At 46.0% G+C, this 19,947-nt stretch overlaps 3 protein-coding genes, 1 long non-coding RNA gene and 1 other non-coding gene across 5 annotated transcripts; 4 read left to right on the top strand and 1 right to left on the bottom strand.

Moving 5' to 3' along the window:
* Positions 1-3,714: 3,714 nt before the first annotated feature.
* Positions 3,715-7,536, top strand: LOC119129959 (transmembrane protein 106B-like). The gene is made up of 9 exons (XM_037263389.1): positions 3,715-3,829; positions 4,155-4,222; positions 4,423-4,620; positions 5,180-5,243; positions 5,535-5,694; positions 5,774-5,914; positions 6,020-6,069; positions 6,282-6,335; positions 6,406-7,536. Exons 3-9 carry the CDS (start codon positions 4,431-4,433, stop codon positions 6,539-6,541), a joined length of 795 nt encoding a protein of 264 aa, XP_037119284.1. The 5' UTR covers positions 3,715-3,829; positions 4,155-4,222; positions 4,423-4,430; the 3' UTR covers positions 6,542-7,536.
* LOC119129963 lies at positions 4,627-5,140 on the top strand. The gene is made up of 2 exons (XR_005099321.1): positions 4,627-4,938; positions 5,049-5,140. It is a non-coding gene; the product is annotated as an uncharacterized LOC119129963 (long non-coding RNA).
* A 227-nt stretch (positions 7,537-7,763) lies between the features above and the next one.
* Positions 7,764-9,564, top strand: arl4ab (ADP-ribosylation factor-like 4ab). Its single transcript, XM_037263390.1, has 2 exons — positions 7,764-7,994; positions 8,744-9,564. The coding sequence occupies exon 2, from the start codon at positions 8,803-8,805 to the stop codon at positions 9,400-9,402; it is 600 nt and encodes a 199-aa protein (XP_037119285.1). The 5' UTR covers positions 7,764-7,994; positions 8,744-8,802; the 3' UTR covers positions 9,403-9,564.
* A 5,305-nt stretch (positions 9,565-14,869) lies between these two features.
* Positions 14,870-17,512, bottom strand: LOC119130818 (homeobox protein MOX-2-like). Its single transcript, XM_037264750.1, has 3 exons — positions 16,915-17,512; positions 15,176-15,375; positions 14,870-15,079 (listed from the first exon to the last, which is right to left on the bottom strand). The coding sequence occupies exons 1-3, from the start codon at positions 17,267-17,269 to the stop codon at positions 14,870-14,872; spliced, it is 765 nt and encodes a 254-aa protein (XP_037120645.1). The 5' UTR covers positions 17,270-17,512.
* Positions 17,513-19,669: 2,157 nt separating this feature from the next.
* LOC119130889 lies at positions 19,670-19,805 on the top strand. The gene has a single exon (XR_005099558.1). It is a non-coding gene; the product is annotated as a U11 spliceosomal RNA (small nuclear RNA).
* Positions 19,806-19,947: the final 142 nt, after the last annotated feature.

Raw genomic sequence — 19,947 nt, 5'->3', positions numbered from 1 at the left:
ATTGGGGTCACAGTGTCAGAATATTTGGGCCCATTCTTACCTGCCAATAGCCACCATGCAAAAAAAGCCCATCCCATCCCATCCAACTTGTGGTAGAGGCCATGGAAAATGCACCAGCCTTGTATGGAACTCTCAAACGCTATTCTGGATGAATACGTTTCCATGTTCACGCACCGAAAATGTTTTCCTAATTTGGAATAGCGGCAAAGGACTTAACAATTAGCAAGCCTCGGATGGCGTCCCACACACAACATTTGCCGTGCAACAGCCCTGCCTGCTCCTTCCTGTATACTGCAATGGAGAATCAAGACATAACTTTACTTTTGCATGGGGAATCTAAACTGGCCATCCAGATGTCATAAAATGACATTTCTATCGGAGGGAAGGGTGTTTCCAATGCAAAGTGAGGGACATGAAATGACCTGAAAGCCAACAGATGATGGGGAAATTAATGAGACATTTCATGAAATGATTTTAGCGGGGAGATTGGTGCTCACACATCCTACTGTTGTACTTGCTTGATGTAGCAAACGTAGTGAGTGTCAGGAAGGTAACTTGCAGTGATGAAGGACTGCACAGCAAAGCGCAGGTTTACTACGCGTGGAGCTGGCCGTTGCCTCGCCCTGCCCGATTTAGCAGTTAGCGCGGGAATGGCGAGCGCTCCGGTGTTTACTGACCCGAAACCACTGGATGGGTGCTACGACAACATGAAGCGGCGGCGGCGGCGGCGGCGGCGGCGGCGGCGCTCATAGATTGCTTTAGCCATCTTCTGCGGAGCTGCCTGCCGCTGGTGTTTGCATTAGCAGCACCTTTGGCCTAGATAGATCGAAAACACATCAAATATCGGAATTTCATCCCACAATTTGCAAAGCACCCATTTTAGGCACCAAAACATGAAACACAAACTTCATCATGGCAAATGAAGAATCATGTACAACGTAAGCCAAAAGCATAGACTATAGATTTCTGCTCTGCTCCTGTCCTCTGTTTGACCTGTACAATTATGAGAGAGAGAGTCTATTGCACCAGTGCCGCCGCCCGCAGCTGTCAAAAAAAAAGAAAGAAAAAAAGAAAAAAAACATGGCTGACCCATATTCTAGGAATATCACTCTTCAGTACAATCCCTGAATAAAAGATCTACTACAAGGGAGTAGTAGAAATGGAAAACGCATTGCTTGATGGATGGATGGATGGATGGATTGGATTAATTTCAATGTCAAGTGTACATTGAAAGTCCTACAAGTTCAAGTTAGCTGCAGTTTTCCTGCAAGCTCCCCGTCCGTTATGCTCCTGCTTCTACTGAAAAACATGATGTAGCCAATGTTGACTTGAGTGTCACAACTATGCTTGTACCTAGTTGTGCTGATGAGGCGGCGGTGGCGACTCAACTGGAGCAGCATAACTAAAGCCACGCTTCTTGTTTGTTTGTTTTTTTCAGAAATAAACCACAATTCGTTTTTGTACACATTGCTTTTAGAGGTTGCTACTGCTATCAACTCCATTCTTGTCTGATGTTGTCCATGAAAGCTGCATGTTCAACTTCATGGATGGAAGTCGTCCCAAGAAAGAAAAAGTAGGCCAGTTACTAGAAAATTGTCTGAATACGCTGTAATCCCGAGATGACGACGTACTGTGACACCGATATTGATATTATGCTTAGCGGATTTGCTTGAATCCTTTGCCACTTGCAAAGCCTCATTTTCACACAGCGGGCGGGCGGGCGGACGGACGGTTGCCTCCCCAATAAAGTCTGGAAATTGAAGACAAGTCCGTTTGGATCAAAGGCATCCGATCTCAAGATGCAAGCGTTTGCATTTGAGCTTTGGGGGCGCAAACATGCGCAATGGGGCTTTTTCTTGCTTATGGTTTTTAACGGCACGGGTTCACCAGGCAGGCAAGCAGCCAGGCAGGCAAGCAGCCAGGCAGGCAAGCAGCCAGGCAGGCAAGCAGCCACGCAGGCAGGCAGTTGCCATGCCCAAGGGTGGCATGAATAGCTCCAGATTGCGCACTCTACCAATTGGGTAAGTGCGCTGCGGAATCATTGAGCGAGCGGCAAGCGCGTGATTGGTGTTAAGCAGAATGACAAGCAGAGGGAAACCTGGAGCTTCCTGTCTCTGGGAAGGAATAGCGCTCTACAGCTCTCATTGGTAGAGCCTCAAAGATCCTGGGGGGTCGAGGGGAGTGCAGAGTGGGGGTTTGCTTGCTGGGGGATGGGATGGGAAAAGAAAATGGGGTTAGAATCATGGCACGGGGAAAAACAAGCAACATCAACTTTGTGATCTCATCACTTCACAACTACAAATGAGGTCAAATGGCTTTCATGTGAAAAACTGTTCTCTGAGCCAAAGAAAACAAACTACCTACATAGATCAAATCAATTGTTCACTTTACTCAACACGATTGTGGGTGCAATGGAGATTGCAAGCCCTCCATTTCAATGATGCCAAGTGATCAGAAAGCAAACAACGTAGCCTATATGATTCAAATGTGTTCCATTGAAAAGATCAATCAAACAATGGTCTCAAAGTCTGGACACGCACAACATTACTGTGTTCATTGATGCTTTGCCTTCAGCACTGGAAATATTCTCATGATGCACTTTGCCATTACTGTACAATTCTGAAGGTTGTGGGTTCAAACCCCGGCCGGCCGGGTCATACCAAAGACTATGGGACCCATTGCCTCCCTGCTTGGCACTCAGCATGAAGGGTTGGAATCGGGCGGGTTAGATCACCAAATGATTCCCGAGCGCGGCGGCGGCACCGCTGCTGCTGCTCACTGCTCCCCTGTCTCTCCCCCAGGGGATGGATCCAAATCACACGGGGATGGGTTCAATGCAGAGGACAAATTTCACCACACCCAGATGTGTGTGTGACGACCATCATTGGGACTTAAAAAAAAAAAAAAAAAAATCCACAGCTTGCCACACGCATCTTTCTTTCCTAGTATCAACAAACACACTATTAATACAACTGGCCCCGAGGCTGTGTGGCGTGGCGCCACGAGGTGAGGCGAGGCGCCACGAGGTGAGGCGAGGCGCCACGAGGCACCACGCCACGGTATGAGCCGCACAGCAAGAATACAGCTTCGGAGAACTCCTGATTAACCCTGACACTCAGTCTGACACAATCAGTGCCTACTCCACCAGTCAATGAAAATGACAGCAATTTGATCTTGAGGACCAATCACAAATAATGCTTGCTGATTTGTGCTGATCAAAGCACGGCTCCTTGGAATACAAATATCCACCCAAGGTCAATTTGGCTCTGTTGGTGTGTGTGTGTGTGTGTGTGTGTGTGTGTGTGTGTGTGTGTGTGTGTGTGTGTGTGTGTGTGTGTGTGTGCGTGCGTGCGCGCGCTTGGAGAGGCCATTAGGTCTTAGAAGTCAAACACACATTTAAAACAACAACAGTTGCCCAAACATTCATCAATAAATACAGTCTGTCAAATATAGCATAAGCAGGACCAGAGGTGTCAAAAGGATTGACCTTCATGACTCAAGTAGAAGTACATTAGGGTTGAAAAAGAATGCCATCGAGCGAGCGAGCGAGCGCGAGAGAGAGAGAGAGAGAGAGAGAGAGAGAGGGGAAGAAGAAAAACGATTGAACGGATGTGATTGCACAAGTGTGCACACCCCCTCCTAATTAGGACGTGGCTATCTATATACATGCAGTATGTTCTGAATAAACCATTTGCAAGTCAACGCTCCACGTCACTAGATGGCAGTAATGAAGACGGGTCGTCCTTGTGCAGGCGCCCGCGCATGCGCATGGCTGTTTCGGGCTTCGTAAACAAATCACAAAGCTACTCTAGTCTTCTGACGCATAGAGGTACTTTTCTCCATCTCACTTTCCAATTTTTCTCATGATTGTATATTTGTATCACAGTCATTCATAGTCTCGTTTGTTGTTTATGATGTTAGCTGACATCGTAATGTAAAACTGTGGCAATATAGGCCAAACATATGAGAACATGCCAATGATGGCTTGGATATACAGCAGGCAGTATTTTCTTCTTAAGCTAGCTAGCTACCCAGCTAGCATCCAGCTATCAAGAAGCCCGCCCGAGCGTTACCATCCTCGCTCATACCAACAGTGCAGAATGCACATTTCAGACAGTTATTATTAGTGTCTGACCATTGATTTTTGCATTTAGCGTTCATTAACAAAGGGTTGGTTCCGTTTCCATTGGTACCGACTCGTCCAGTCAAACACTATCATCAGGTAAGGGAACCTCTTTTTGTCCATTTGTAACAGTTGCATAGCATATGCCTTAACCCCTCGGATATACGGTCGAGGTCAAAGGTAGACGTTGCATAGCATAGGCCTTAACCTCTGATATACGGTCGAGGTCAAAGGTAGATGTTGATCAAAGTACAACATTTCAATTGTGTCCATATTGCATATGACGTTCACATTTGCAGGTGCAACCATGGGGAAGTGGTTTTCCCATTTACTGAAACAGACTATGTATCACGAGGATGGCCTCACCTCTCGCCTCGAAGATAGTCCAACAGAAGATGGCAAGGGTGGGGATGTTTCCCAGTTTCCATATGTGGAGTTTACAGGACGAGACAGCGTGACTTGTCCTACATGTCAGGGCACTGGAAGGATCCCGAGAGGTAACTCTTGCGTGTTCAAGTCAACCAGCTGAGTGGAAAGACTAAGTTAGTTGTAGCGCTGGCCATTTCTACCCAATAAACGTATCCTTGGCGGAGGAACAAATTGCACACAGCACGCCGTGGGATTGCCTTTCCAACATTTGCCTGTACTTCTTCAGCAGGTGCAAAACATATACGCAATCAGCCTGCCTGATGACATCACCACAGTGTGCCCCGCCCCATATTATGAGCGCACAAACCAATCAAGTCAGCCACCATTCGTCTTAAATTCGTGCCACTGTAAAATTCGACAACTAAGAAATGGTCAAGTTTATTTGTGTAGCCCTAAATCACAAGCAGTCTCAAAAGGCTTCACATAGACAAAAATTGACAATTATTCTCAAAGCATCCCCTGATCTGAAGCTCCCAAAGCATCCCCTGATCTTGAGCTCATTTTCAGCAGCAGGAAAAAATCAAAGCCGTGTTCATTTTTCTTGAGTTATTCATCTGCAGCAATCGAGCTTAAAAATACACCAAATTGTCTTTGATTAGCCGTCATTGCTCGTTCTTCTTTCCACAGGGCAGGAAAATCAACTTGTGGCATTAATTCCATACAGCGACCAAAGACTTCGCCCTCGCAGGACGTATGTATAGTTTGTGTGCCCAGCACACAGCAAGAAGGTTTCATTTGCATGTTATTGAATAGGACAAGCAATTTGAAAGATCACCTAAAAGAACTTGATACTTGGTCTGGATTGAGAGCACAATCTCAGGGATTGCACAGCTCTAGTATACGGGATCACATTCAATACACATTCTAGCTCCCTTCTTTATAATGACATGGAAAATGAGTTATATGCGTGCGTGCATACCAGTCAATGATACCTTATTAGCCTTAGTTGGAGCCTCATCAACTTGTCTTGTGTCTTCTACAGGAAGTTGTATGTAACAGCGTCCGTTGTTGTCTGCCTGCTGCTATCCAGCCTAGCTGTCTTTTTCCTCTTCCCTCGATCCATCGACGTGGCTTACGTCGGGGTCAAGTCGGTTTACGTTAGCTACGACAAAGAGAAGCACAGCGTCTTTCTGAACATCACGGTAAAGAAGGAAGGGAGGGAGGGAGGGAGGGAGGGAGGGAGGGATGGCTTTGTTGACCAGTTGCATGCCTCTTCTGTAGAACACTTTGAACATCACCAACAACAACTACTACTCCGTGGAGGTGGCCAACATCACAGCTCAGGTGGAGTTTGTCAACACAGTGATTGGGAAATCTCGTATCATTAACACCACCGCCATCGGCCCTCTCGACATGAAGCAGGTAGACGACAAACGTAGTGAAAAGTAACAAATTGGACTCCTCTTTCTTTGGAAATCCAACACATCTGACTCTTTTTTCTTTCTTTCTTTCTTTCTTTCTTGTCAGATTGACTATGTGGTCCCCACTGTCATTGCAGACGAGATGAGCTACATGTAGTAAGTGTTGACGTGCATACTTACAGTATTATTGTCATGGTTGACGCTCATTTGGATCCATCCAGGCGAAATAGAATCCTCATAAAGACCAGACGTAAGCTCCACCAGGGGGCGCACATCCCCCCCCCCTTGTTCCTGAGAAAAATGCACCACAAGCAGCAGCAGCAGCACAAGATTTGTCCCTAACGTGACTGTTTTGTTGAACTTTACAGTGACTACTGTACTCTGCAGGCTATCAGGGTTCACAACATAGTCTTCATGATGCAGTAAGTGCTCTTGAATTCCACAATTGGTGTTTGTATACGTGTGTCTCCATGGTTGTCACCTACCCCGCAGAGTGACGGTCACCACAACATACTTCAGCCACGCCGAGCAAGTGTCACAGGAGATGTACCAGTATGTGGACTGTGGGGGGAACACCACTTCCAACAGCGGAATGACCAAGCCGTTTAGCATCCCGCATCCCGAGTAACAAGCCACCGCCGCCGCCACTTGAAGCATACGTATCTCTTGGCCACTTTTCTTCCTCACCCTCACATAACACATTTTCAACTAAAGAGAATTCACACTCTTCTTGTCAAAAGGTGAACAATGTCTCTTGTGAAGAAATTCATTACGACTTTGAATGATAGCGGCGTATTGCCCCGCGATCCATCCACTCTTGCCAGCTCACGTTTTTCGCCACAGAAAATGGACGGACGGACGGACGGATGGCTTTACCTGCTGAGCTGGACATGAAGGAGAAAACGAGAACCTGATGAAGCTTCGATGTATCGTAACACTCATGCACTTTGACCAGATTGCACTCGGTGTCAAGATCATTTCTTCAGAACACTCAAACCTTTGTTGGATGGTTACAGAAGCATTACATTCTGAAGAAAGTAATAATAATAAGATGATAACGACAGTGTTTATTTGACGGCACTTTCATCACTGGACATTGTACACAATTTCAGTATATACTGTATAGCTACATCTTGAGCCTTCTCAATCATGTTTGGTTACCGTGGTCGTTTTGCGGTGGCTTTATTTTTCACAATGATTTCACTAGTGCATTTTGCGTTAAATGACTTCACTATTTCAGCCCAGTGTAAATCGTCTTCTGACCTAGTTTATTGTAAAGAGGATTTTTTGGGGGGCTAAAGAACGCAATGTAACCACTGATGCATCACCAGCGCATCTTATTCATTCAAATCATTTCATATTGTATTTTTTGGTCATACATTTGTAATCATTTACTTTGTACACTAAAAACGGCAGTCCTAATAACACTTGAGATTTTCATTGCTAAACGTTTGTGTACACATATTTATTTCAAGAGCATTTTTTTAATCCTAACCTTTCAGTTGTTAAATAAATGACGTTACACAAAGCTAGTTTGGATGTTTACTCGTTTTGTGATTGTGTTGTAAGTGATTGTGTTATTGTATATGTAGAATTGAAGTTCAATAAACAGATTCAAATATTTTCTTGTTGATCATTGATGTGAGGCATTTTTGGTGAACTTCAAAAAAAAAAAAAAACGTGGAGGAGAGTGTAGACTACTGTTCTAACTTTTAGTTTGAAAATCTTTACCGGAAACTGCGATAGTTATTCAGTTCTTGACGTTTCCGCTTTAAATGTATTTTAGTTTGAAGATCTTAACCGGAAACTGACATTTATTCGGTCAGTTTTAAAGCCGTTTTAGTTTGAAGCTCTTGACCGGAAACTGTCATATATATTCATTTGGATGACGTCTCCGCGGAACGTAGGGAGCTTTCTTTCCTCCGGAGAGCGAGCTATCCAACCAACCAACCAACCATCCATCCATCCATCCATCTATCTATCCATCATCTACCTAGCTATCCATCAGAGCGTAGATGCGTGGAGAGGGAATTACACAGGAGTACCGAGCGTCAGCGACTAATTAAGAATGGCCTAACAATGTAAGTTTATGTCCCAAATTTGAAAACCCTTGTATTGTACCTGCCGTCAAAATAACATTATTAATTGGGGGACCTTTAAAAAAAATGTTCTCCATCTTTTTTGCAGCCTTGTTTATGAGTTGGGACGTAGCCTAGTGGAGATTTTGACATGGTTTTATTGATCAACTTTTACTACCAACTTGTGGGGAAAAGAGGCGAGAAAATCACGCCCTTTCCTCACCTAAAGCTCTTTAAGTCACATTCAATATTTCAGGCATAAATATGTGGAGGTAGATTGGGGCCAAAAGTTTTGCACTTTTAAAAAAAACAACTTGAAACTGAAAATAAACGTATTTTTCGAGATTTCCTTTTCAGTTGCATGTTTTATATTTTCAGACTCACACCTTTTTTGCGAGTTCAACTCTTGTTTTTTCAGATTGTGATCTTTTTTTCAGGTTCCAATCTTTTTTTGGAGTTTCCCCCTTTTGACCGGAAACTGGCGTGGGGGAGCACCTTATGTGAAAGTTACTCTGCATTCTCTGATCTCCCAACGTTTTAGGGACAGATCTAAAGCCTTTGTTTTTCGTTTCCCCCTCGAAAAAGAAACGAGCGTATCAAATGGGCTGCTATCCACCCTGCTGTTGTATTCCTCTTTCGTCTCTGTGAGGGCGGAAATGCAGATACACACCTGTGGAGGCTTGAGTCTTTGTGTAAATCACCAAGGTGCTCGGTGTTTGTATGCTTTGACTCATTATGCACCCCCCCCACAGGCTGCTGCAGAATAAACGCAGGCTCCTGAATACTAAGCGACCCCGCTCAAGCTACCAAGATGGGGAACGGATTATCGGAATTCACCTGCCTCTTGCCCTTCCAGCCTCTACACATTGTCATTCTGGGATTGGATTGCGCCGGCAAGACCACGGTGCTATATCGGCTGCGATTCGACGAGTTTGTCAACACTGTCCCGACCAAGGGTTTCAACAGCGAGAAGATAAAAGCGTCGCTCGGGGATAGCCGGCGGACAGCGTCCTTTCACTTCTGGGACGTTGGAGGTCAAGAGAAGCTTCGACCTCTGTGGCGTTCCTACACCCGCTGCGCCGACGGCATGGTGTTTGTGGTGGACTCTGTGGACGCCGAGCGCATGGAGGAGGCCAAGACGGAACTGCACAAGATCACCCGGCTGGCAGAGAACCAAGGCGTGCCCGTGCTGGTTGTGGCCAATAAGCAGGACTTGAGGAACTCACTGACCATGACGGAGATGGAGAAGATGTTGGCTCTGGGCGAGCTTAGCGCCGCCACGCCCTGGCACCTGCAGCCGGCTTGCGCTATCATCGGCGAGGGCCTGCCCGAAGGCCTGGCCAAACTGCACGCCATGATCGCAAAGAGGCGCAAGTTGCTGCGACAACAGAAGAAGAAGAGGAAGAGATGATGTGGCAAATACACCGCAACTAACTCAAAGGATCTTTTTGCCACCATCCTGGGATGTTTGTTCAGGTCACTTTGCATTAGAGGACCATCTGATCCATTCTGCCCTATGGACATTGAATGCTACCAAAAAGTGGGGACAATCAAACTTCCTGTTGCCAAAAAATCAAAGAATGCAGAGTTCACTGCCAACCTTATGCTGCCAAAACAATCAACTGCTATACATAGTTTGACTAGACCAAAGCTTGCTTGCTTGCTTGCAGGATACAGATTAGGGGCACAATCAAATGTCCTACACTGCAGTATATTTTGGGAGCAAGGATGTTCACATTGTCACACAAAGACTGTGTGTGGCTGTGTGCCTTTTCCGTGATGAAGACAGGGCGCAATAAGAAGCTCCAAATGTGATGTTTTACCGAGAACAGGATCTTCAACATTGTGTTCTTTGGCGCAAACACACATTGGTGTTGTGCTTCTGACAAGGAGGGGAGAGAGAGAGAGAGAGAGAGAGAGAGAGAGAGAGAGAGAGCGAAAGCTATTCCTGGTGTACTAGTCAAATCAAAACGCTACTATATCTGTTAGGAAATGATTCACATTGGCCTTTCCTATCTTGCAGAGTTAACATCACTTTGTTACTTCATTAGCGTGGTAAATTGTTAGCTTTTTTTTTTTTTTTTCTGCACCTTAGTTCTGAAAACTTGCTAAGACTGAAGTTAAAGCAATCGTGACTTTTGTCAGGATGAATTACTGTTCCACATACATATGTGTTTGATATATCATGAATTGCTGAGTGTCACTATGACATCTTAAATGGGATTGTCATCATTTTTGACTGGCAGACGCCGCCGCCGCCGTCTTTATCGCATTGGCATCCCTTGGTCAGCTCGTCGAGCATCCGTCCTCGCCTCCATTTGAAAATTCAGCGTGTGCACTTTAAACGGTCCCATTCATGGCCTGAAAAGGGACTCGAACAGAATGCTTCTGAAACCAATAGTGTTGCCTCAAAAGGGCATCTGATCATATTTATGGGCATTTCATATTGTGCGTTTGGAATAAAGCAAATGGAGATGAACGACGCACCTGCTTCATTTATTGTGAAGGCTATCTGGATAATCCAAGTTTAGAGTAAGTCCCAAACTGATGACCTGAAGCGGTATTAAGTTTGCAATATGGAAATGGCCAAATTGTCTGATGGCGCCGCTTGATCTCTTCCAAGCAGCCTTTCAAAAGTTGCCGAGTGTTGCTTTTGCACATTGTACCGATTTGATCGACTCGAATGTCGATTGATACGGTGCCGCGGCAGAACAAAGGAATTTGATTTTCACGGCGAACGCGTTCTTTTTCGGAGCCCTCGGCTCACACGCTTTGGCGGATGCTACTAAAAATAACTGAGGCCACCATCTGTCCAACCAGGTTGGATCAGATGCACAATTTGGAGGAGCACAAAATCCTTATTGTTTCAAAGAACTCAAGTGCTGAAATGTCGGCCGGACGGCCGGACGGCCAACCAGCCAGCCAGCCAGCCGGCCGGCCAGCCGGCCAGCCAGCCTGCCAGCCAGCCGGCCAGCCAGCCAGCCAGCCAGCCAGCCAGCCAGCCAGCCAGCTCCCCCCTCAGCGCGAGATTGCGAAGGGTGTGAACAGTGTGCTTGTCACAGCGGAGGACAGGCAGGATGTGCTGATAAGGGAAGAGGAACCGCTCCCTGCCTGCCTGCCTGAGCGGGTTTCCTGAGAAGAGCCTGGCAGTCTGCCAACCAACCAACCCACCCCACCCCACCCAACTAACGTCACCAATGAGCTGAGCTGCTGGGACCATTTTGCCACAAGGCAATTCTTTGCAACCGAAAAGACAGACCGGGGAAAAAAAGGCCAAATGAAGCCTTGCAAATTTCACAAGGCACACCGCTCTTCTGTCAAAGAGGGAAGAAGTGACCCACCCCCGGGGGGGGGGGGGAAATCCAAGGGTTTCAGTGGAGAGAGGAAGGATCAAAAGTAGTCTTTGGTACGTTGCGTCAATTTGGATTGCCTCACTTGTACTTCATCCAAGCTGATGTATGAAACAGTGGACATGATGTTGGCTTGCGTGGATTTTTCCAGGTAGAGAGAGCTCAATTATCTTCATTGAGGAGAACATTTGTAGCGACTGCTTTCTCGTCAACAAACATTTTCATCAGCTTATGTCAAAAAGAGTGAGCTTAGGTCCAAGTGGAAGCATCCCAAGCAAATTGGAATGCAAACACTTTTGCTGTCAAGCTGTTACGTAACTTGGCACATGTTGCGCACAGATGCTGCAAGTTCTTCTTGTCCAGCGTGGCCCGGCCCGGCCCAGACCGCTTGCCTGCCTGCTTGCTTGCTTGAAATCATCTTTTCAATATTTTAGCAACCAATGTCACACATACTTGTCTTATTGTGCTCAGAAGTAAAGATGATGTCCTCTGGTTGCAATTCTAACAAGTTTCATTGTCACCTTCCATTGATTACTGGAGGGAAGGAGGTCTTCAAGTTAAACAACAGATTGAGATGTTACGCTGTGCTTCCGTCCTGGAAAAACGTCGACTCTTGTGTGCTCTAATGAATCCGTACTCGGGTCTCTCGAACTGCAGGGATATCAAATGCTGTCTGCTCTTGGGGAAAAAAAGCAAGGCCAACAGTAGTGGCAAGAATGACGCTGCTCCACCTCAAAAGCAAGTTGGACTCAAGAATTGTACATTGATTTGTTCCTTCCTTGCTTGCTTCCCACACCGTTGAACTTCCCTAATGACCTCAGTGTGAGAAGAACAATAGCTGTCTGGGCAGGGTTGCGTTTCCTCTGACACAAGAAGATTTGCTTAGCTGGTGAAAGAGAAACTCCCGCCATGGCAAATGGAATTGCTTTGCCTAAAAGACGCAATGGATTTGTGCAGTTGCAGAGAAGTTGGCTGCATGTGGAAGGAATTCTGATGCCGAGTGTGCACTCTGAAGTTTTTTTTCTTCTTCTTTTCCCCCTGCTCTGGTGATGGGTAAACGAGAGAGAGAGAGAGAGAGAGAGAGAGAGAGAGAGAGAGAGAGAGAGAGAGAGAGAGATGCCTCTCCTTTTTAGCTTTTGCTCAGCAGGTGCAAGAGCGCTTGTGTTTCACACCCTCCTTTTCTCCCTCCCTCCCTCCCTCCCTCCCTCCTTTCTACACTCCATAGCAACAGTGCCCCTGGAGAGGCACAATGTAGGTCACATTTGTGTACATGCTTCACGCGTACTCTCCAGCAGCTGGATTTCCTGCTTTTTGGCATCTTCATTTGTTATCATGAACACACTTTCTAGGCGCTCCAATGTAAACTTGCTAAATAGCTTGTCCAGCAGCATGACTGTGCTGCACCATTGAAGATTAAAAGCCAAGCAAGCGCGACCTGTTGTCCAGCATATAACCTTAGCCACCACCATTAGCACATGCAGAGCCATGCCAAAAGAAATGTCAAAAAAAAAAAAAAAGCCAAGACACAAATATGTAAATGTTGTTTTGGCATTTTCACACGGGTTTGGAAGAGCTCAAAGGCAGATGTGGCAGCTTTTCCCATTTCCATGCCATCTCACTCAGTTCTTCTTCTTGTTTCTGGCCACTTCTGCTGGTAAATCCTTGTTGGAGCGCTGGAGCCACTTGTAATGCACCTCACGTCATCTTTCTTTTGAAGCTCCCTGGAAAGCTGTCCGTCCTTCCTTCCTTCCTTCCTTCCTTCCTTCCTTCCTTCCTTCCTTCCTTCCTTCCTTCCTTCCTTCCCCTGATCCAACTCTTACAATCTTCCCAATACACATACTAGGGACATAGGTGCAATTTTTGGATCATGTTGAATTACATGTTGTATTGAAATCTCTTTTGGATGGTCTGCATTTGATGAAAAAGGCCTTTTCCCGATTCTACGTACGAGGGAGGGCTGGCTCTTTTGACTGATACTTTCTGTATTCATGTCAGGGTTACACAAAATCATATGTGCACATGTTTGCTGTCCTTCGCCAGGTTGCCGGAGTGTCAAAGTACAGACTGCAGGGATCAAGCCAGACTCGAAAAGTTCAAGCAAAGCAGCTTTCAAACAAAAGGTTCTTCTTCCTGGCAGCACTGTAGCCAGGGGGAAAGTGGCATGGTATGGCTGAATGCTTGGCTTTGCACTCACTCACTCACTCACTCACTCACTCACTCACTCACTCACTCGGCTTAGGACACCATTTGCTCTTCTTCCAAATTGAATGGGAAAAGTGGAGCGTATGAGGGAGGGGCATACACGGGCCAAAGCGTCATACTGGATTTGAGAACAAGCAACTGAGTTTGTAACCAGGCTGAGAGATCATGGAGAGGGAGAGAGGGAGAGAGGGAGAGAGAGAGAGAGAGAGAGAGAGAGAGAGAGAGAGAGAGAGAGAGAGAGAGAGAGAGAGAGAGAGAGAGAGAGAGAGAGAGAGAGAGAGAGAGAGAGAGAGAGAGAGAGAGAGAGAGAGAGAGAGAGAGAGAGAAAATAAAAAAAAGGATTCATTGCAAAGAACCAAAGCACTTGGCAATTAAAGTCATCATTCGCCAAGCAGTGTGCTATTTAAGACTTTACTGCCCTCTAGCGGTATAAAATGATACTAGTGGATCTTGCCCCCGAGGGCTTCGGAAAAAGGTTCCTTTTCATCTTCAGAATATGAAAACGAGTAGCGGACTGAACATGAAAACATATAGCCGATTCAAACGTAATCATAATGAATTGAAGGTTTGCTATTTCTTGCGCTGGCTGGGTTTTTTCCGACGGGGCTTTGGCCCAGGAGAGCGAGCGCCATATTACAAACAAGACGCAACTTTGAAAAAGGTTGTCTTTGAGATGCAACTTTGACTTTTGCAAATACGAGTCGAATGCTTCTTCTCCGGTTTGCATCAGCACCGGTGCGCCATTGTAAATCATGTCCAATGATTTCTTTCGGAAAGCAAAACAAGGCCTGCGGGCAAATGTGGAAAAGTCTTGAGCTGGCCCAGTTGATCTTGGCACCGTGTGCTGCCATGACAGCATGCCCCGTCCTGCTCCAGAGAAATTGCTCCAATTTGGGTCAAAGTTCATCCAGGATCGGATCGGATCGCATCAGAAGCGACGTATTCCAAAACGCCAGGATTCCGACCACTTGGTTTTTTTTTTTCTTTCTTTCTTCTACGCACCCAGTCCGAGGACAAAAGATGAGATCCGTGAGCTCTGCTCTCTCCACCCGGGCGTCTTGTCCGAGTGTTTCTCGTCATGCTGGTCTGTTTGTTTATATGGGTCCCTGGTTTTGGTGTCGCTATTGTTACAAAAAAGGAGTTGTCCTCATTAGAGTCGTGGCTGTGCTGGAGCATATCCCAGCTGACTTTGGACCCAGGTGGTGAAATCATTCTTGGGGAAAATAAAAACATTGATCTTCCATTGTATCAAAAAATAGAACAAATATAGTTAATAATACAGCGACATCTCAGCCCTAAATATTTGCCAGCTTGCTGGGTGTGAGGTCATAGGGAAGGATGTTCTGAGCTCAGGTCTTCTTGGTCATCACTCGGGGTTTCGGGTGAGCTTGCCGAGCGTGGCGGTCCTTCAAGACTGCAAATCTCCGAGGGCAACAATATGCCTTTTTGGACATTTTGCAGTTCTCTCGCCAGCGCTTGTTGACCACTTTTAAGGCGTTTCCACTTCATCCTCCTGTTCTGAAACCACACCTTCACCTGTCACCAAAAGAAATCATCACTGAATTGCGCCAAAATGGATTGGAATGGGTTTCCGAACTCATCTTTGTAGTAAATCAACGGGTAGCAGCGTACTTGTCGTTCCGTCAGGTCCAGGTTGACGGCTATTTCGTAGCGTCTCAGTCTGGTCAAATAGTTGTGGTGCGCAAACTCTGACTCCAGTTCCCAAAGCTGTTCTTTTGTGAATGCTGTGCGTTCCTTTCTGGCCTTGTTGATGGTGTCTGACTTATAGCCCCCGTCTCGGGACTCTGAAATGAAAAGCAGAACATTTTCCACTCAGTCTCCCAAAAAGTGAGTGAGTGAGTGAGTGAGTGAGTGAGTGAGTGAGTGAGTGAGTGAGTGAGTGAGTGAGTGAGTGAGTGAGTGAGTGAGTGAGTGAGTGAGTGAGTGAGTGAGTGAGTGAGTGAGTGAGTGGAGTAAAAAGGGGCTGCACTTCTCCTAAGACTGGCTCGCAGAGTAAAAAGGGGCTGCACTTCTCCTAAGAAAACACAGGAAGCCTCAATCTTTGCCATTTCAACTAGAACAATGTATATACTATTTAGGCTTACTTCTAGCCACTCAAAATGACATCAATTGTTTGCATTAGGTTTTGTTTACAAAGTCACAGTAGCTGAGAAAGAACTTAGCAAAAGAGGAACAATAAACGATCATCTAAAGAACAATCTGCAAAATAAGTTGATTGAAAGTGGCCATACAGCAGTAGGGCTAGGGATTGGTTGTTCTAAGATTTGGTGAGGCTCATTATTTGCAAGAACCAAAATGTCAGCAACATCAGGGTTGGCGTTTACATTTCCAACGCCCCGTTTCCTAAAATGGCACGGTCTGTTTACACCAATATTAAGGGGGGAGAACTTTTGCTTCAACGCCAAAGAAGTTGGAGCTCAAAAAGTGAATGTGGTTTTAGGCTGCTGGCAGCTTCCTCTTAGCTTTTTTTTTTTCCCCCCAGAACTTCAGTGTCTCGGTCAGCACCATGGGAATCCGAAAATTCTCCACATGGCATGAGCCCCAAAACCGCTTGTCAGTGTTGCTAACCGATTTAAAGCAGGGGTCTGGAACTCCAGTCCTCGGGGGGGAGGGGGGCGCATTCCTCCATGTTTTCCAAGTTTCCCTCGTTCAACACACCTGATTCAATGATCAGGCTCCTGCAGAACGTCAGGATGAACCGATCAGGTGTGTTGAACCAGGGAAACTTGGAAAACATGTAGGAATGCGGCCCCCCCCGAGGACTGGACTTTGAGACCCCTGATTTAAAGACTATGTTTTGAAGTCTTCCTCCATTTTTGACGACCAAATGCTTTCTACAAGCCTTTAAAAAGATCGCTTTGACGCCACTGGTACCAGCACTTGTTTTATTTTTAACTGACGGAGTGACTGTTTGGAATTCGTACTGTAGGGATACACTGACAGCCTTAGGATGCCGGCCGGGGTCATGACCCCTCTATTTTGTCTATGAAAGGCGCCAAGTTCTGGCTTTTATAAAAAATAAATAAAAAAAAACATTCTGTGGAAGACTTTGTGTCTGGAAATATGTGTTTGCAATGAGTAGTAACTTCATTTGGAGATCACACAACAGCATGAAATGACTTGGGCTTAAATTGAACTTGACGACACAAAAAGACCCACTTTGCAAAACATTTGTTTTTCTTTCTATACTACTTGCAAAAAGAGAGAGCCACCACACACCAATTCTTTTCATTTCATGCACAGCCCGAGTGTCCCTTGGCTTCCTCCGGTGGATGGTAACAAACTTTTGTGTGAGTAGAGCTAAACAGCATCTCTTACTGTGCACCAAACACAAATAACTTTGGGCTTACCTTTGGGAGTCATCCTGTCCGATGACAGATCCTTCTGGCTGTACGCCCCACGGGACGTACCCGTCGGCTCCCCGCCGGATAAATTGAAATCCCCGGAGCGCAATTCCAAAGCGCTCTTCTCAAGTGGCGGCAAACCACCGTTGCCATTCTGAGGACAGCGAATCTGCCCAGAGTCATTTTCTTCCGGCTGTTGGGCAAGGAGAGCTGTATCATGAAGCAGCTCATTGTCCTCTCCTTCTTGGTGAGGTGAGAGCAGCTTATTGTGCCCGCGTAGAGGCAACCGCTTCATGGCTAGACGCGTGCCCTGAGCCTCTGTGTGAGGGCTGCGTAAACAACCCAAAAGAGAAGGATCCATGGTGGGAGCACGCCACCAAACCCTCCCTCCAGCCTGCTGGAGGAAACCAGCCGCTCTCCACAGATGTTCCAACGAAGAACCTGGGGATGGGGGCTGCCTACGATGATCTTCAAATTCCACACAGAATCAATCCGGTTCAATAACAGCTTTGAAAAATGAATGGCCAGCTTGAAAAACTAAATAAGTAAACAGAAGTAAAGAGGCACACTAGAGCCCCAAAGGTCAAGAGTACTTCAGCAAAACTTGTGCTGGAAAGAAGAGGGAGAGGGGGATGATGACGAGAGGAGGAGGAGGAGGCAGAGGAGAATATTGCATACAAGTTGTAACCTGAGATGGAGGCTGGTTCATTGCCTCACTGTGACTGACCATATATTTAACAATACGCAATAAATCCCAACCATGCTCGCCGCTCACAATATAATTCGAGTTCACCGTGCAGGAGGTGAGCTATAATTATATTGTTATATTATTTGATTTGGTTATATTATTTGATGCTTTCTAAAAGTAGATTGGATGGTAAGCACAAGCAAGAGGGCAAATAAACGAAATGAATTGATTCTAAAAAAAAAAAAAAAATCAAACAAAAAAGTAAGGGCCAACAGGGACGAACACAGTTTAAATGCAAATGAGACACTTGACAGCCCGCTTCCTCCGGGCCGCAAGGTGTGCGCCGTCTCCCTTGCCGGTTGGACATATTTGTAGTTTTTTTTTAGTGCAGGAGGCGTTTACTTGCGCCACCAACTTTTGGATTCATTCAAACATGTCAACAGCAGAAGACTTGTCCATCCAACCATACATAACACGTCAAAAACTAAATCCCCTCGAATGTTAATGAACCCAAGCACAGCAGTCAAGTCAAGCAGTAAGCTAACGCTAACGTTAGCGATAAGCTAACGAATGCATTTAACACATTGTTTTCTCCAAGAATAAAACAGCACCTTCAATGCAATTCATCATCGGATACAACCACTCCAAATACATCCACAAGAAGGGAAAACCTGGAGCGCACAGCACTTAAATCAACAGAAAGACTCATGCTAATGCTATGAAAACGAGGGCATCATTGACACACAATATGAAGCTCGTATGCTTACCGCCGGCCGGCCGGCCGCTTTACTGTGTCCGCCGTTTCAGGCAAGCAGGACCTGAACAATTAAATCAACCAGGCACGTCTTTGAGGATCTGATGCTGAGTTGCGTGCATAATTGCATCCAATAACGGAACATTTCTCCACTTCTGCATCCTTGAGTGGTTTGGACAACAAAATTCTCTCCGAGTAAAAAAAGATGGCGGATTTGCGAAACCGTTTGGCCGCACCCATGATCTTCTTTTGTAGTGCCACCGCCCCAATGACCGTGACGTCATAGATAAAACCAGGTAACAGATGAAAATACTTATTAGAAAACGGATCAAACTGAACGGCGTAAAAAGTATACCCCAGAAGATGACAACGTCATCTCTACAACTTCGGGAGGGATACATTCAACTTTTCTACCGAGACTCCAAGTGCACAATAAAAAGTATTTAAATGCTAGAAAAGTGGATTTTCTTTCCATGATATGTCTGCTTACGCAAGAGACGGGCGTGGCTATGCTAAACTCCTGTTATCCTCTTCCAATTTCTTGTCAAATGTCAAGACAGCTAATTAACACAAAGGAGAGAAGCGCATCGCGCACTTGTCGGCGAGGTCGCTGAAGCGAGACCCACCGGAGATACATTTGACCAGCTCAGTGACCTAGTGGTAGAGTGTCCGCCCTGAGACTGGAAGGTTGTGGGTTGAAACCCCGGCCGGCCGGCCGGCCGGGTCATACCAAAGACTATAAAAATGGGAGCCATTGCCTCCCTGCTTGGCACTCAGCATTAAGGGTTGGAATTGGGGGGTTAGATCACCAACTGATTCCCGAGCCCGGCGGCACCGCTGCTGCTCACTGCTCCCCTCTCTCTCCCCCAGGGGATGGATTAAAATCACACGGGGATGGGTTCAATGCAGAGGACACATTTCACCACACCCAGGTGTGTGTGTGTGTGACGATTATTGGGACTTTAATCTTTAAGATATCCATCTCTTTTCCAGGTTCTTTGGTCGGCGTACTCGCCAATGTATCACTAACCAATCAACGGACTCCTTTTGGAGCAGCGTCGCAAAAGTAACCAATCAAAACCAAGAAACAGGTTACCCACAATGCAACACGCAGCATTTTTCCAGCCTCCAAATACAGTCACATATTAACACAACCGCAACCACTGTGAACTTTGTCATCTCCGCCTTAATATTAATAATACTACCAACACCTTTATACAATTTTAAATATTATTTACCAACTTTTGCCAAGACTGCGACACCGCGACAGAGAAACGTTTTACCACTGAACATAGAAGAACTGCAACCTGATAGTTGTTAAAAAGGGCTTCAACAACGTCAGTGTTTCGGACGGCGACCTTAAATGGGAGTTGTCCGCGGAATCTAAATCAAGAGATTTCGGAAGCACAATTTTTGCTACTGGGAAAACTGGTAACCGATTGTTCCGGTGTCCCGCTTCATGGTGTCAAACGATCAAACTAACAAATCCTTGCACATCTGTAACGTTGCTGCGCTATGCCACAATCGATAGTGAAAGAGAACATCTAATCAAGATTGAGATGTGTTCATTAGGGGTGTAAATCGCGGGTTTTGTCAC

The sequence above is a fragment of the Syngnathus acus genome, chromosome 11, assembly GCF_901709675.1.
Source record: "Syngnathus acus chromosome 11, fSynAcu1.2, whole genome shotgun sequence".
Classification (NCBI taxonomy): domain Eukaryota; kingdom Metazoa; phylum Chordata; class Actinopteri; order Syngnathiformes; family Syngnathidae; genus Syngnathus; species Syngnathus acus.
This window is presented reverse-complemented; position numbering and strand designations above follow the sequence as displayed.